The sequence below is a fragment of the Ranitomeya imitator genome, chromosome 4 (assembly GCF_032444005.1).
Source record: "Ranitomeya imitator isolate aRanImi1 chromosome 4, aRanImi1.pri, whole genome shotgun sequence".
In the NCBI taxonomy this organism is placed as follows: domain Eukaryota; kingdom Metazoa; phylum Chordata; class Amphibia; order Anura; family Dendrobatidae; genus Ranitomeya; species Ranitomeya imitator.
Window position 1 is genome coordinate 455,795,239 of NC_091285.1, and position 15,853 is coordinate 455,811,091.

The 15,853-nt window shown below is 50.3% G+C and overlaps 1 protein-coding gene across 2 annotated transcripts in view; it reads right to left on the minus strand.

Moving 5' to 3' along the window:
* Positions 1-599: 599 nt before the first annotated feature.
* LOC138676468 (neuronal acetylcholine receptor subunit alpha-5) overlaps positions 600-15,853 on the minus strand; it is a 52,423-nt gene continuing 37,169 nt past the window's right edge. For both annotated transcript variants that reach the window (XM_069765798.1, XM_069765797.1), the window contains one exon: positions 600-912. In XM_069765798.1, the coding sequence (XP_069621899.1) occupies positions 739-912 (174 nt within the window). In that variant the 3' untranslated portion in view covers positions 600-738. The remainder of the gene's footprint in view (positions 913-15,853) is intronic.

The window sequence follows — 15,853 nt, forward strand, 5'->3', positions numbered from 1 at the left end:
CCTAGGACCCCAGCGCTGAAAAGCAACAATGCTACCCACTGAGCCAGGTTGAGCTAAATTTAATTTAATCTACATGGTGGCCTTAAACCTTACACACCAAGACATTCACAGACTCTCAGACTCTCTTCTACCCCTGTCCTCCATATCTTCACTCCACAGCACGGATAGTGGCTCCTGTGCAACGAGCTGTTTTATGCCAATACCCTGCCATACAGGCTTTGAGCTCATTATACTACTTTCTTCAACCAATACCTGTGGTCAGTGTCGGACTGGGGTGCCAAGGGCCCAGCAGTAACCAAATCCAGGCCCCGATTTTTCAGGTTGATGCAAATGTGACATTATCCTCTATCGCAGATTTATATAACAATGAGCATCCTTTAGTAAAGAAGTAGTCACTTATGGTGGGATTGTCCCCCACTGACAGATGGCCATGGAAGTTCACATGCTAGGACAACAAACAGAGTCCTTGAAAGCAGTGAGGAATTATTAGACAAAAAATATTACAACTGACTTTTCTTTTTTCCTACCATCTCAAAGTTAAGCATTATGTAAATGTGCGAACGTTCCCCTATAATGAAACAGATATTTACAAAACAGTTGCAGCAAAATTGTAATAATTTTATTCAGGCTATCGAAATAAAAATATTTTCTTTCAAAGCATTCATTTTCAAAATATTCAATACAGCAGCAAATGAGACATACACATTCAATATTTTCAGATTTTTGCATTAAAATAGTCTATGTAGTCCTGTCCCCATGCATATTGCCAATATGTATAGGCACGATAATATTTGCCCACTTGTGTATAACAGGGATAAATAGAAATATAGACCCAATCACTGAAACTAGAAGAAAGGTCCATAAAAACATCCGGTCCAGAACCTGAGCAACAAACTTCCAGTCTTCAACAACCTGAAAAATTAACAAAAGCAATTGATGTGGTAAGCAGCTACATTATACAATTTACTAATATGTAAAAGGGTAAAATGCTGTTTGGATTTTGATATGAGTATATAAATTTATTGTGATGTTTCCATTCTGTTCTCTACCATTTAAAGCTTAAAAAGTTTCCCATCTCCAATATCATATCCCAAACCTGTAGTAGGTGTAGTAATATTAGCAAATATTTCATAGTATAGTTCTTCTAATTCACTATGCCGCTTACACCATGTATGGCATTGCAGTAGCTTAGGTATCCATGGTTAAGAAGACCACTTGTATAGTGACAGATAGTTGTTAGTGGTCGTAACCATGGATATCTAAGCTGCTGCAATGCCCTGCACATGGGATAAGCTATATAGCTAGTCAGAAGAGCTATACTACATTTCTATTTGGAGATATTTGCTAATATTATTATTATTACACCTACTGCATACTGTGATAAGATCTTGGAGATGTGAATACCCCTTTAAATAACATATATATGTACATTATTAACCTACCACGATCTATAAACTGGAGTACGAGTATGCAGTATTACATGCCATGTTGCAAGGCGATTCTCTCTAATGATACAAACAGTATCTATGACAGAAGACAAAACATAAAAGAAATATTCTCACTTTGTTAAAGGGGTTGTCCAGGCATGGGTATTTGATGACCTACAGTATGTGCAGGGTACGTCATCAATAGCAGTTCAGTGTAGGTCCAACACCTGCCTTTTCCACCAATCAGCGGTTTTTGTTCTGGTAGCCACTGGATGTAAACACTTTAAAGGGAACCTGTCACCAGGTTTGACCATTATGAGATACAGCCACCACCATTCAGACCTGATATATAGCATTCTATAATGCTGTATATTTGCCCTCAACCCGACCTGAAAGACAACAAAAATAGCTTTTAGTTTACTCACCTGGAGGGCAGTTGTATCCAAGGGGTGTTGCTGGTGTTGGTCTGGTGTCTCTCTTCTTCTTGTGATGCCATCCTTCTTATTCCTTCATGTGGATGACGCGTCAATAGGTCATCCACAATGCAAGAGGGACTGTGTGGATGACGTAGGGATGTGTCATCCACACAAAGCAAGAAGGAGGATGGCATCGCAAGAACAAGGGAGGCGCCGGACCAAGACGAGCGACACCCATCAGACCGGACCGCCCTCCAGGTGAGTATAATAAAAGCTGTTTTTCTTGTCTTTCAGGTCAAGTTGGGGGCAGATAGACAGCATTACAGAATGCTACATATCAGCCCTAAAAGGTGGTGGCCGTATCTCATATTTGTGAAATCTGTTGACAGGTTCTCTTTAAATGAAGCTGTTGAGCGCAGCTCCTTTTGTGGCAGTCGCTGCCAGCTGCTGCAGTACAGTTTCTATTCAAATGAACAACAGCAGTGTTGCAGAAGCCGGTAGTAACTGGCAGTGGCCGCTAACAGCTCCATTCAAAAAACAGTTGATCAATGGGGTTGCGGGGTGTTGAACCCCCAATGATCTTTTATTGATAATGTATCCTGTATATAGCAAGACAGCCCATTTAAGTTATGTAAAGTATGTCTATGGGGATTATGGAGAGACCCAGCTTAAGTATGCCCTAAACTGCCCTCAACATATTGGGAAACTATCATTCCAATTCTAAATACTCCTTCTGTCAGAAAACATGAAAAGGGGAAATTAGAATTAGAGAAACTTATCAGTCTCAGACAAAATGACAAAAGCTTAGCAAATATGAAAGACCAAGCAAAACAGACAAAAGATAGGATGTCATAAGGTTGTAGATAGTGATGAGCAAACTTGCATGGATAGGGTGTTATAGCAGCATGCCCATGTGCTAACCAAGTGTTATCGGTGTGCTCGAATAATATGATCAAGTCCCCACGCCTGCATGTCTTGTGACTGTTTGACAGTCATGACACATGCCGGGATTGCCGAACAAACAGCCTATCCCTGCATGTGTTGTGTCTGTTGAACAGCTGTGACACATGCAGCAGTGGGGACGCAAACATATTTTTCGAGCACGCAAAAGACACTTGATTAGCACGTGAGCATGTTGTTAACACCTTATCCAAGTATGTTCTCTCATCACTAGCTGTAGGCAAACAGAGAGGTTAATGGGATATCCGAGACTGTGAAAAACAAAAAATGTGCCTAACTACTAACAGGTAGGTCGTTGCCCCTTACCTGCCTGTTGTGCCCGTCGGCATTCATCATCGGCAAAGAGCGTATTCAGCTGCCTCTGCCGACGTCACGTGGGCAAAGCGGCAGCTTCTTTTCCGCTATGCTATGTTGACAGGGCGGGACTTCAACATCATTCTGATTGACAGATGAATTTCCACTGTCTAACTCGGGGAGCAGACTGTCAATCAGAATGACGTTGGAAGCCACGACCCCTTGACAGAGCAGGGTGGAAAAGAAGCCGCCGCTCTGACAACATGACGTCAGCAGAGGCAGCTTAATCTCTGGCAGGGGCAGTCTCTGACCACTCTATGCAGAAGAAGAACGGTGCCAGGCACAATAGGCAGGTAAGTAACAACTATCTGACTGTTAGTGCTTAGGCATAATTTTTGTTTTTCACAAAACAGGATAAACTGTAATATGAATGTATTATAAGTAGTGTTGAGCGATACCTTCCGATATCGGAAAGTATCGGTATCGGATAGGATCGGCCGATATTCAAAAAATATCGGATATCGCCGATACCGATACCCGATCCCAATGCAAGTCAATGGGACCAAAATATCGGAATTAAAATAAACCCTTTCTTTCCTTGTAGGTTCATTCTACTTGAAGGAAAACAACTAAGAATAATGCAGGACGTATTTGGGGAGGTGGCGGAGACATTAAAGTCATAGAGGTTTAGCCCAATCAAATAGAATAGCATGTTTTTTTTGTTTTTTTTTAAAGACGTTCGGAGTGACAAAGATATTGACTATGTAAATTTTTTTTTTATTTTGTCAGATATTGATGTTTCACTATTCCATGCCCTTCCCCTTCTTTTTTTTTACTTTTCCCACACTTTCATCTTCATCATCATCAGCATCTTTGACATCAACTTCTTCTTCACCTTATTCATCTTCTTCTTCATCCTTTACCTTTTTTTTTTTTATTACATTCTTCATATTCATTTTATTCAACTATTATTATTCTTCCTATTCTACATATTCATTTTATTCAACTGTTATTATTCTTCCTATTCTACTTCTTTATCATATTCCCATTTGTGACAGGCATTCCCGTAGTTGTTATCTATAAAAGTTGGAAGATTACACCTTCCGTTCTGCCAGTCACAAAAGTAACATTTGGTGTTCAGTTTGGCCTGCAGCATCAGGCTTTATCCAGGGGCACCACGAGGAGGAACGGACTCACCCCCATACACTGCTTAGTCTTCTTCTGCATATAATTTAGATAATATCTTTTGCTCTGATATTAAGTGTTATGCTTAATGTTCTTCTGCTCTTTGTTCTGCAGCCTCTTGTTCTTCTGCTTCTCGGTCTTCCATGTCGTCGTCTCCAGGGTCGTCGTCTCCAGTGTCGTCGTCTCCGCCGTCGTCGTCGTCCTCGGGGTGGTCTTTCTGGTCGTCGACGTTAGGGTCTTCAACTTGGAAATGTAGCAGAAGGTACAAGAAGGCTGAGAAAATGCCAAGAACCAGCTGATGGAACTAGAACTCGGATGGCTACCCGAAGGTTCAAGAGCCTATGGAACTACCGAGGACCAGCTGACGTTACTGGAACCTGGTTACTAAGCAGGAGGTACCCGTGCTAAAAAGCACTACCAAGGACCGCCTGACGTTGGCGGAACTCGGATACCCAGAAGGAGGCACCTAAGCCAAAGGCTCTGCCCGGAACCAGCTGACGGTACTGGAACCAGGATGGGGAGCAGAAGGTACAAGAGCAAAAGACACTGCCGAGAACCAGCTGACGGTACTGGAACCCGGATGGGTAGCCGAAGGTCCAAGAGCCAATGGAACTACCGAGGACCAGCTGACGTTACTGGAACCCGGTTACTAAGCAGGAGGTACCCGTGCCTGAAAGCACTACCAAGGACCACCTGATGTTGGTGGAACTTGGATACCCAGAAGGAGGCACCTAAGCCAAAGGCTCTGTCCGGAACCAGCTGACGGTACTGGAACCAGGATTGGGAGCAGAAGGTACAAGAGCAAAAGACACTGCCGAGAACCAGCTGACGGTGCTGGAACCAGGTGGTGGACCCGAAGGCCCACAGGAGAGGAGAGAACAGCTAGGCCGCGAGGCAGCCGCAGTTACCGAACCCCAACAGTCCTACAGGGGGAGCTGGGCCTACTGGCACTACAGAACCAGCCTTGACTACCAATTCATGCAGCCCACATAGGAAGCTCCTAAACTGGAGGCACCCTGGAGTTGGCTAACCCGACCGCAACACGACGGGGCAAGCATAGGCGTCTCAGCGAGTTTGACACAACCCGGAAACAGCTGACGGTGCTGAAACCAGGTTTGGCACGAGGGAGTACCTGTGACAAAAACACTGCCGAGAACCAGCTGGCGGTGCTGGAACCCGGATGCGTTGCCCCAGTGTGCAAGAGCCAATGGCACGACCGAGGACCAGCTGACGGTGCTGGAACCCGGTTACTAAGCTGTAGGTGCCCGCACTTAAAAGCACTACCGAGGACCGCCAGGCGTTGGCGGAACTCGGATACCCAGGAGGAGGCACCTAAGCCAAAGGGTCGGCCCGGAACCAGCTGACAGTGCTGGAACCAGGTGGTGGACCCGAAGGCCCACAGGAGAGGAGAGAACAGCTAGGCCGCGAGGCAGCCACAGTTACCGAACCCCAACAGTCCTACAGGGGGAGCTGGGCCTACTGGCACTACAGAACCAGCCTTGACTACCAATTCATGCAGCCCACATAGGAAGCTCCTAAACTGGAGGCACCCTGGAGTTGGCTAACCCGACTGCAACACGACGGGGCAAGCATAGGCGTCTCAGCGAGTTTGACACAACCCGGAAACAGCTGACGGTGCTGAAAGCAGGTTTGGCACGATGGAGTACCTGTGACAAAAAACTGCCGAGAACCAGCTGGCGGTGCTGGAACCCAGATGCGTTGCGTATTAAAGATTGTCTTCCTAGAGCCCCAACTAGCGGTGCTGGAGCAAAGGGTAAGCAGGGGGAGCAGAGTGTAGGCCGAAGCCTGCACTGGTGTCAGCTTTGTGTCTGCGTTGCGTTTGCAGGCAGGGCGGACGTACAGGCGCAACAAGCCAACCAATGATGTCAGAAGACGGGAAGCGCTACCAAGGGGGGTGCTGCGTATCATTAGAAAGGAAAGTCACACCTCAGGGACAGTGGAATGGTCTCAATGAGACACATTTTGTACGTGTTGAGTTCCACGTGGGCAAGTAGAAAAAGTCAGCCACCTTGTACAAATGCAGCATTACTGCTGTACAAGGTGGCTGTTATACATAGAAACACCTGGGGGTGGGGGACAGGCTCCCTTCAATTTCAGTTCATGTGCCTGTGTGGCGTTTGCAGGTCACGTTGCCGGCTACACAGCAGGGGAACAGCTGGCGGTGCTGAACCCCACTAACACATTGGCTGGTGTTTTTCTCTGTGCAGCTAGCAGTTCCGGGCAAAAACTAGCGGTGTTTGAGCCCAGGGGCAGCAGGAGGAGGAGAGGAGCAGAGTGTAGGCCGAAGCCTGCACTGGTGTCAGCTTTTGGTCAGTTGTGCCAGCGTGGCTTGTGCTGGACACGATGCCGGCTACACAGCAGGGGAACAGCTGGCGGTGCTGAACCCAACTAACACATTGGCGGGTGTTTTTCTCTGTGCAGCTAGCACTTCCAGGCTACAACTGGCGGTGTTATAGCCCAGGGTCAGCAGGAGGAGGAGAGGAGCAGAGTGTAGGCCGAAGCCTAGTTGAACCAATTTCAAAGGTAACCTTTAACCCCCCCTCAGGTGTTGCAAGGTACAAGAGCCACACCTTGTGCAGCATATATGCTTCACAAGTAAAAGGTTGCTCTATTACTTTTGCTCCTTGCACACGCTGAATAAAACACGTACACTATTTAGCCCATTATACTGTCAAACAGTAGTGGAGGCGTGACTTGTCTTTTTAAGGAGACGCAGCACAGGTGTCAAAATTTACACCTAGGTGCTGGGCGCAGCTTCCTGAGCGTTGTTATTTGCTGTACAGGAGTCTGCGCTCTTGTTATCCCTTGGCCATGCGCTGTGAGCGCTTCCTGTCTTCTGACCTCATTTCATGTCGGCCGTTGCGGTTAGCGATGGACATGAATCCCAGACCCACAGTGTGTTTTCAAAAAATCACACTGCGTGGCTGGGATTTGTGGCCTTGTGCAGTAAATATGTTTGCCGCTCACACATGTCCTTACACCTGCTTCAGACTGGGCGGCCTCATCTGATCCCTTATCGCATGCCGCGGCCATGAGGCCACCCAGTCTGAAGAAGGCGGAAGGAGTTGAGTGAACACAGGCAAACATATGCACTGCACATGCCCATCAATCACACCCTCGCTGTCCTAAAAAATAAGACACCGAGGGGCGTTGTTTCGAGCAGGGCAGACGCACAGGCGCAGCCAGCTAACCAATGATGTTAAAAGACGGGCAGCGCTACCAAGGGTGGTGCTGCGTATCATTAGAAAGGAAAGTCACACCTCAGGGACAGTGGAATGGTCTCAATGAGACACATTTAGTACGTGTTTATTTAAACGTGGGCAAGGAGAAAAAGTCAGCCACCTTGTACAAATGCAGCAGTACTGCTGTACAAGGTGGCTGTTATACATAGAAACACCTGGGGGGTGGGGGCTGGTTCCCTTTAATTTCAGTTCAGGTGCCTGCATGGCGTTTGCAGGACACGTTGCCAGCTACACAGCAGGGGAACAGCTGGCGGTGCTGAACCCCACTGACACATTGACTGGTGTTTTTCTCTGAGCAGCTAGCATGTCCGGGCAAAAACTGGCGGTGTTAGAGCCCAGGGTCAGCAGGAGGAGGAGAGGAGCAAAGTGTAGGCCGAAGCCTGCACTGGTGGCAGCTTTTGGTCTGTTGTGCCAGCGTGGCTTGTGCTGGACACGACGCCGGCTACACAGCAGGGGAACAGCTGGCGGTGCTGAACCCCACTAACACATTAGCTGTTGTTTTTCTCTGTGCAGCTAGCACTTCCAGGCTACAACTGGCGGTGTTATAGCCCAGGGTCAGCAGGAGGAGGAGAGGAGCAGAGTGTAGGCCGAAGCCTGCACTGGTGGCAGCTTTTGGTCTGTTGTGCCAGCATGGCTTGTGCTGGACACGATGCCGGCTACACAGCAGGGGAACAGCTGGCGGTGCTGAACCCCACTGACACAATGGTGGGTGTTTTTCTCTGTGCAGCCAGCACTTCCGGGCCCCAACTGGCGTAGTTAGAGCCCAGGGTCTGCAGGAGGAGCAGAGTGTAGGCTGAAGCCTAAATGAACCAATTTCAAAGGTAACCTTTAACCCACCCTCAGGTGTTACAATGTTGAAGAGCCACACCTTGTGCAGCAGTAAAACTACACAAGTTAAAGGTTGCTCTTTAAGTTTTGCTCATTGCACACGCAGAATGAAAGACGTACACAATTTAGCCCATTGAACAGTAGAACTGTATTGGAGGCGTGACTTGTCTTTTTAAGGAGACGCAGCACAGGTGCACATAAATAACGCCTTGGTGCTGGGCGCAGCCTCCTGAGCGTTGTTATTTGCTGTACAGGAGTCTGCGCTATTGTGATCCCTTGGCCATGCGCTGTGAGCGCTGCCTGTCTTCTCACCTCATTTCATGTTGGCCGGTGCGGTTAGCAATGGCCATGAATCCCAGACCCGCAGTGTGTTTTCAAAAAACCACACTGCGTGGCTGGGATTCGTGCCCTTGTGCAGTAAATATGTTTGCCACTCACACATGTCCTTACACCTGCTTCAGACTGGGCGGCCTCAGCTGATCCCTTATCGCCTACCACGGCCATGAGGCCGCACAGTCTGAAGAAGGCGGAAGGAGATGAGTTAAAACAGGTGAACATATGCACTGCACATGCCCATCAATCACACCCTCGCAGCCAAAATATATGAGACAACGAGGGGGGTTGTGTCGGGCAGGGCGGACGCACAGGCACAGGCAGCCAACCAATGATGTCAGAAGACGGGCAGCGCTACCAAGGGTGGTGCTGCGTACCATTAGAAAGGAAAGTCACACCTCAGGGACAGTGGAATGGTCTCAATGAGACACATTTTGTACGTGTTAAGTTCCACGTTGGCAATGAGAAAAAGTCAGCCACCTTGTACAAATACAGCATTACTGCTGTACAAGGTAGCTGTTATACATAGAAACACCTTGGGGTGGGTGGCAGGGTCCCTTTAATTTCAGTTCATGTGCCTGCGTGGCGTTTGCAGGTCACGTTGCCGGCTACACAGCAGGGGAACAGCTGGCGGTGCTGAACCCCACTAACACATTGGCTGGTGTTTTTCTCTGTGCAGCTAGCACTTCCGGGCAAAAACTAGCGGTGTTTGAGCCCAGGGGCAGCAGGAGGAGAAGAGGAGCAGAGTGTAGGCCGAAGCCTGCACTGGTGGCAGCTTTTGTTCTGTTGTGTCAGCGTGGCTTGTGCTGGACACGTTGCCGACTACACAGCAGGGGAACAGCTGGCGGTGCTGAACCCCACTGACACATCAGCTAGTGTTTTTTCTGTGTAGACAACACTTCCAGGTGGCATCTGACAGTGTTGAAACCCAGGGAATCAAAGAGGAGCAGAGTGTAGGCCGAAGCCTGCAGTGGAGCAAGTTGAAAGGGAACCTTTAACCCCCCCCCCCCCAGGCATTTGTTGCTGAAAGAGCCATCTTGTACAGCAGTAATACTGCACATGGAAAATCGTGGCTCCGAAAATTATGCTCCTTGCAAACGCTGAAGTACACACTCATATAATGTGTCCCCTCACACCGTCAAACCGTCCCGGAAGTGGGACTTTCCTTTGTAATGTGACACAGCACAGCCGTCATTCCAACCCCCTTGGTGCCGTGCGCCACCTCCTCAACGTTGTTTGGTTCTGTCAGGGAGCCCGCGCTGTAATGTTATCCCTTGGCCATGCACAGTTAGCGGTGCCCGTCTTCTGACATTTAGGTGTCAGGCTGGCAGTGCCTGTGCGTCTAAGCTGCCCGAGATCCAACCTCGCAGTGTCATCTAATGTAATCCCACTGCGGGCCTGGGATCCATGGGCATGCGCAGTGCATATCATCGCCTCTCACTCACCTCCTTCCTGCTTCTTCAGACCGTGGCATGCTATTAGGGATCAGCTGACGCCGCCTAGTCTGAAGAAGCGTGAAGAAGGGGAGTGAGAGGCTAGTATATGCACTGCGCATGGCCATGGATACCAGGCCCACTGTGGGATCACATTAGACGACACTGCGAGGTGGGATTTCGGGCAGCGTGGACGCACAGGCGCAGCCAGGACGACAACAAATGATGTCAGAGGACGGGCAGCGCAAACTGTGCATGGCCAAGGGATAACATAACAGCGCAGGGTCCAGGACGGAATCAAACAACGCTAAGGAGGCAGCGCACGGTGCCAAGGGGGTAGCAATGACGGCTGTGCTGCGTCACATTACAAAGGAAAGTCCCACCTCAGGGACAGTTTGACGGTGTGAGGGGACACATTACATGAGTGTGTAGTTCAGCGTTTGCAAGGAGCATAATTTCAAGAGCGACCTTTTCCTTGTGCAGTATTAGTGCTGCACAAGGTGGCTCTTTCAGTAACAAACGCCATGGGGGGGGGGACAGGTCCCCTTACATTTTAGTTGTGCCAGCGTGGCGGTCGCATGACACGTTGCCGGATACACAGCTGGGGATCAGCTGACGTTACTGAACCCCAATAACAGAGGAGCGACTGTTGACTGTGCAGACAGCACTTCCAGGCACCAACTGGCGGTGTTAGAGCCCAGGGACAGCAGGAGGAGCAGATTGGAGGTATTGCCGCACACACAGCTGGGGATCAGCTGACGTTACTGAACCCCAATAACAGAGGAGCGACTGTTGACTGTGCAGACAGCACTTCCAGGCACCAACTGGCGGTGTTAGAGCCCAGGGACAGCAGGAGGAGCAGAGGAACAGAGTGTAGGCCGAAGCCTGATTGGAGTAAGTTGAAAGGGAACCTTTAACCCCCCCCCCCAAGACGTTTGTAGCTGAAAGAGCCATCTTGTGCAGCACTAAGGATGCAAAAGGAAAAGGTTGCTCTTTTAATTATGCTCCTTGCAAACACAGAAGTAAACACTAAAAATGTGTCCCCTTATACCGTAAAACCGTCACGGAGGTGCGAATTTCCTTCGTAATGGGACACAGCACAGCTGTCATTCCTATCCCCTTGGTGCCATGCGCTCCCTCCTCAGCGTTGTTTTAAGCTGTCACGGAGCCTGCGCTGTTCTGTTATCCCTTGGCCATGCCCAATTAGCGCTGCCTGTCTTCTGACATAATTTGGTGTCAGGCTGTCAGTGCCTGTGCGTCCACGCTGCTCCAGATCCCACCTCGCAGTGTCGTCTAACGTAATCCCACTGCGGGCCTTGGATCCATGGGCATGCACAGTGCATATCCTCGACTCTCACTCCCCTCCTTCCCTCTTCTTCAGACTGTGCGGTGTCACGGCCATGGCATGCTATTAGGGATCAGCTGACGGTGCACAGTATAAAGAAGGCAGAGGGAGATGAGCGAGAGCCCGAGGGGAAGATATGCACTGCGCATGCCCATGGATCCAAGGCCCGCAGTGTGATTCAATCAGAAGACACTGCGAGGCGGGATCTCGGGCAGCGCGGCCGCACAGGCGCAGCCAGCCTGACACCGAATTATGTCAGAAGACAGGCAGCGCAGATAGGGCATGGCCAAGGGATAACAGAACAGCGCAGGCTCCGTGACAGCTTAAAACAACGTTGAGGAGGCAGCGCATGGCACCAAGGGGGTAGGAATGACGGCTGTGCTGCGTCACATTACGAAGCAAAGTCCCAGCTCCGGGACGGTATAACGGTATCAGTGAACACATTTTATAAGTGTTAAGTTCTGCGTGTGCAAGAAGCTAAAATAAAAGAGCTACCTTTTCCTTGTGCAGCATTACTGCTGCACAAGATGGCTCTTTCAGTAACAAACGCCGGGGGAAGGAGGGGGACAGGTTCCCTTACATTTAGGTTGTTGTGCCAGCGTGGCGGTCGCAGGACACATTGCCGGCTACACAGCTGGGGATCAGCAGACGTTACTGAAACCCAATAACACTGGGTCGTACGTTTTTACTGTGCAGCCTGCACTTCTGAGCCGCAACTGGCGGTGTTGGAGTCCAGGAATAGCAGTTCAGGTGGTAGAAAGATGAACACATCAGGAGACCTGGATGACACCCAATTACTTAATCAGGCAGAGGAGTGGCAAATTCCTGCGAGATCCAGGCCTGGTTCATTTTCAGGAAAGTAAGCCGGTCAACGTTATCGGAGGATAGTCGCATGCGACGGTCTGTTAGTACACCACCTGCGGCACTAAAGACACGTTCCGATAAGACACTAGCCGCAGGGCAAGCCAGCACCTCCAATGCATACTGGCTTAGCTCTGGCCATGTATCCAGCTTAGAGACCCAAAACTTGAACAGGGAAGAGCCGTCTGGGAGTACAGTAAGAGGGCAAGCCATGTAGTCTGTCACCATCTGACGGAACCGTTGCCTCCTGCTGACTGGAGCCGCCGGTGATGGTGTAGACATTTGGGGCGGGCACACAAAAGTGTGCCAGAGTTGTGCCATACTGGGCTTGCCTTGGGCAGAGGCACTGCTTCTGCTCCCTCTTTGGGCAGAGCCTCCCCCACTGCCTCGACGCACTGAGCTGCTTTGTAAAGCACTAGCAGCACTCCTCTCAGTTGGACTGGAGAAGATGATGGAATTCACCAGTGTGTCGTGGTACTCCCGCAATTTACGCTCCCGGGTCAACGCTGGGATGAGGTTTTGGACGTTGTCCCGGTAGCGAGGATCGAGGAGGGTGAACACCCAATAATCAGGCATGTTGAGAATGTGGTCGATGCGGTGGTCGTTTCTCAGGCACTGCAGCATGAAATCCACCATGTGCTGCAGACTGCCAACTGGCCCAGAAACGCTGTCCCCTGCTTGAGACATGATCTCTGCCCGCTCGTCATCACCCCACCCTCGCTGTACACACTGACCACTGGACAATTGTGTCGCTCCCTCCTCTGGACGGAGCTCTTCCTCCTCCATTGACTCCTCCTCATCCTCCTCACAAAGTGGCCCCTGCGTACCCCTTTGTGAGGAACCACGTGGCGCTGACTCTCCAGAAGCTGATGGAAAAGGTGACTCCTCATCCTCCACCTCTTCCACAACATCATCCCTTAACGCTTGCAAAGTTTGCTGAAGCAGGCAGATAAGGGGGACAGTCATGCTGACTAGTGCATCATCTGCACTTGCCATCCGCGTGGAATAATCAAAAGGACGCAAAACCTGGCAGACGTCCTTCATAGTGGCCCACTCTGTGGTTGTGAAGTCTGATCGGCGCTGACTGCGACTTCTTTGCGCCTGATGCAGCTGGTACTCCATAACTGCTTGCTGCTGCTCACACAACCGCTCCAACATATGTAACGTGGAATTCCACCGGATAGGTAGGTCACATATGATGCGGTGTTCCGGAAGGCGGAATCGGCGCTGCAGAGCAGCAATGCGGGATCTTGCCAAGCTGGAACGCCGCAAGTGAGCACACTCTAGGCGGACCTTGTGCAGCAGGGCATCAAGATCCGGATAGTCCCTCAGAAAACTCTGCACAATCAAATTGAGCACATGTGCCAGACATGGGATGTGAGTGAGGTTGCCAAGGGCCAAAGCTGCCACCAGATTTCGGCCATTGTCACACACTACCATGCCTGGCTGGAGATTCGCTGGCAGTAACCACACATCGTTCTCCTGCTTGATGGCATTCCAGAGCTCCTGCGCTGTGTGGCTTCAATTCCCCAATGAAACTAGTTTCAAGACGGCCTGCTGACGTTTGGCCACGGCTGTGCTCATGTCGGTCATAGGTAAACGTTCACGGGTCCATGTGGAGGTGGACTGTGACGGATCCTGCAGAGATAATTCTGAGGAACTTGTGTAAGAGGAGGAGTCAGTGCGTACAGACTGGATTCCTGCAATCCTTGGAGTGGGCAGGACACGTCCTGCGCCACTCGCACGATCTGTACCTGGCTCAACAACATTAACCTAATGGGCAGTGAGGGAAACGTATTGCCCCTGTCCATGCTGACTGGTCCACGCATCAGTGGTGAGGTGGACCTTGCTACTGACGGCGTTCAGTAGCGCATGTTTTATGTTTCCCTCAACATGCCTGTGCAGGGCAGGGACAGCTTGCCTGCTGAAGTAAAAGTGACTGGGCACCTTGTACTGTGGGACTGCCAATGCCATCAAGTCACGGAAGCTGTCAGTCTCCACCAGCCTGAATGAGAGCATTTCCAGGGACAACAGTTTGGCAATGCCTGCATTCAGAGCCTGTGCTCGGGGGTGGTTGGCCGAGAATGCCCGCCTTTTCTCCCATGCCTGTACAACCGATGGCTGTAGAGTAGACTGGGAGTGTGAGGATGACTGGGAAGGTGGTGCTGTGGGTGGAATTACACAAGGTCTCTGGACAACAGTGCCAGAGGTTCTTCCATGGCGATCCTGGGAGGAAGCCAAACCAGCTGTGCGTGAGCTGGAGGAAGAGGCAACACGAGCTGAAGAGGTGGTAGCTGCCGCTGTTGGTTGGCCTACATCTTCAGTGTGTTTCTGTAACTCCACCGCGTGCCTGGTCCGCACATGTTTCCACATATTTGTGGTATTGAGGTTGCTGACATTTTTCCCTCTTTTTACTTTCTGATGACACAGCTTGCATTTGACAAAACAAATGTCATCTGCAACTGTGTCAAAAAAGGACCAGGCACTGCAAGTCTTGGGAGCGCCCTTTTTGGCTTTGGAAAGAGACAGGCTCCTAACGGGTGCCAAAGTGGAGGCTACAGGCTCCGCAGTCTTCCCCCTCCCTCTCCCTCTTTGGCCCGTAAGGGGAATCTCTTCCTCAGAGCTGCTCCCACCACCTTCCTGTTTCTCACGCCACGATGGGTCAACGACCTCATCATCTCCACTACCCTCTGCCACCAACTGCTCCTCCTGGGTAGTCTCGGCAGCACAGTACGCACCAGAAAGCGGCACCTGAGTCTCATCATCAGATGCGTACTGCGCTGTGGTCACCGGAGGCACTGGCCCACCCGCCTCTTCAGAGTCAGAGAGACAAAGCTGTTGGGCATCACTGCACACTGCCTCTTCTTCCATTTCTCCAATGCTGCTTGGCTGGCCCCCTGTTTCCAAGCCAAGAGATTCAGAGAACAGAAGTAGAGACGGCTCCTGTCCTGGGCTCTCTGACTGCCTGGCCAATTTGGCAGGTGGTGAAGAGACAGATGGCTGCTCTCCAGTGCTCTGTGCCTGAGAGGATGTGGCACTAACTGAAGTCGATGCCGAGGCGTTAGCTGCCATCCACCCGACAACGGCTTCAATTTGGTCTACACGCAGCAGCGGTGCACGGCGCTCTCCGACAAAGCTGCGCATGAAGGACTGTTCCCTGCTGAAACTGAGTGACGACGAGTCACCGGTGCCCGCAGCAGGCACAGAATCACCACGTCCTCTCCCTGCTCCTCTCCCTGCTCCGCGCCCACGCCCACGTGCCTTACTCCCTGCCCTCTTCATCTTGGTTGACAGATAAAGATAAGCAGAAAAGTACTAAGGCCTTAGTGTGCTTATTCCTGAAATGCTCCTCCTAACAGGTGTAAGAAACACTAATGTTGTAAAGTGTGGACTAAACTTTATTATTTTTCAAATGTGGCCTACACAAGTGTTAAGTTGTGTTTGGTGAACTTTCCTTTTTTTTTTTTCTGCAGATCGGACTACAGAGCAAGTTTAACTCACACGGGGA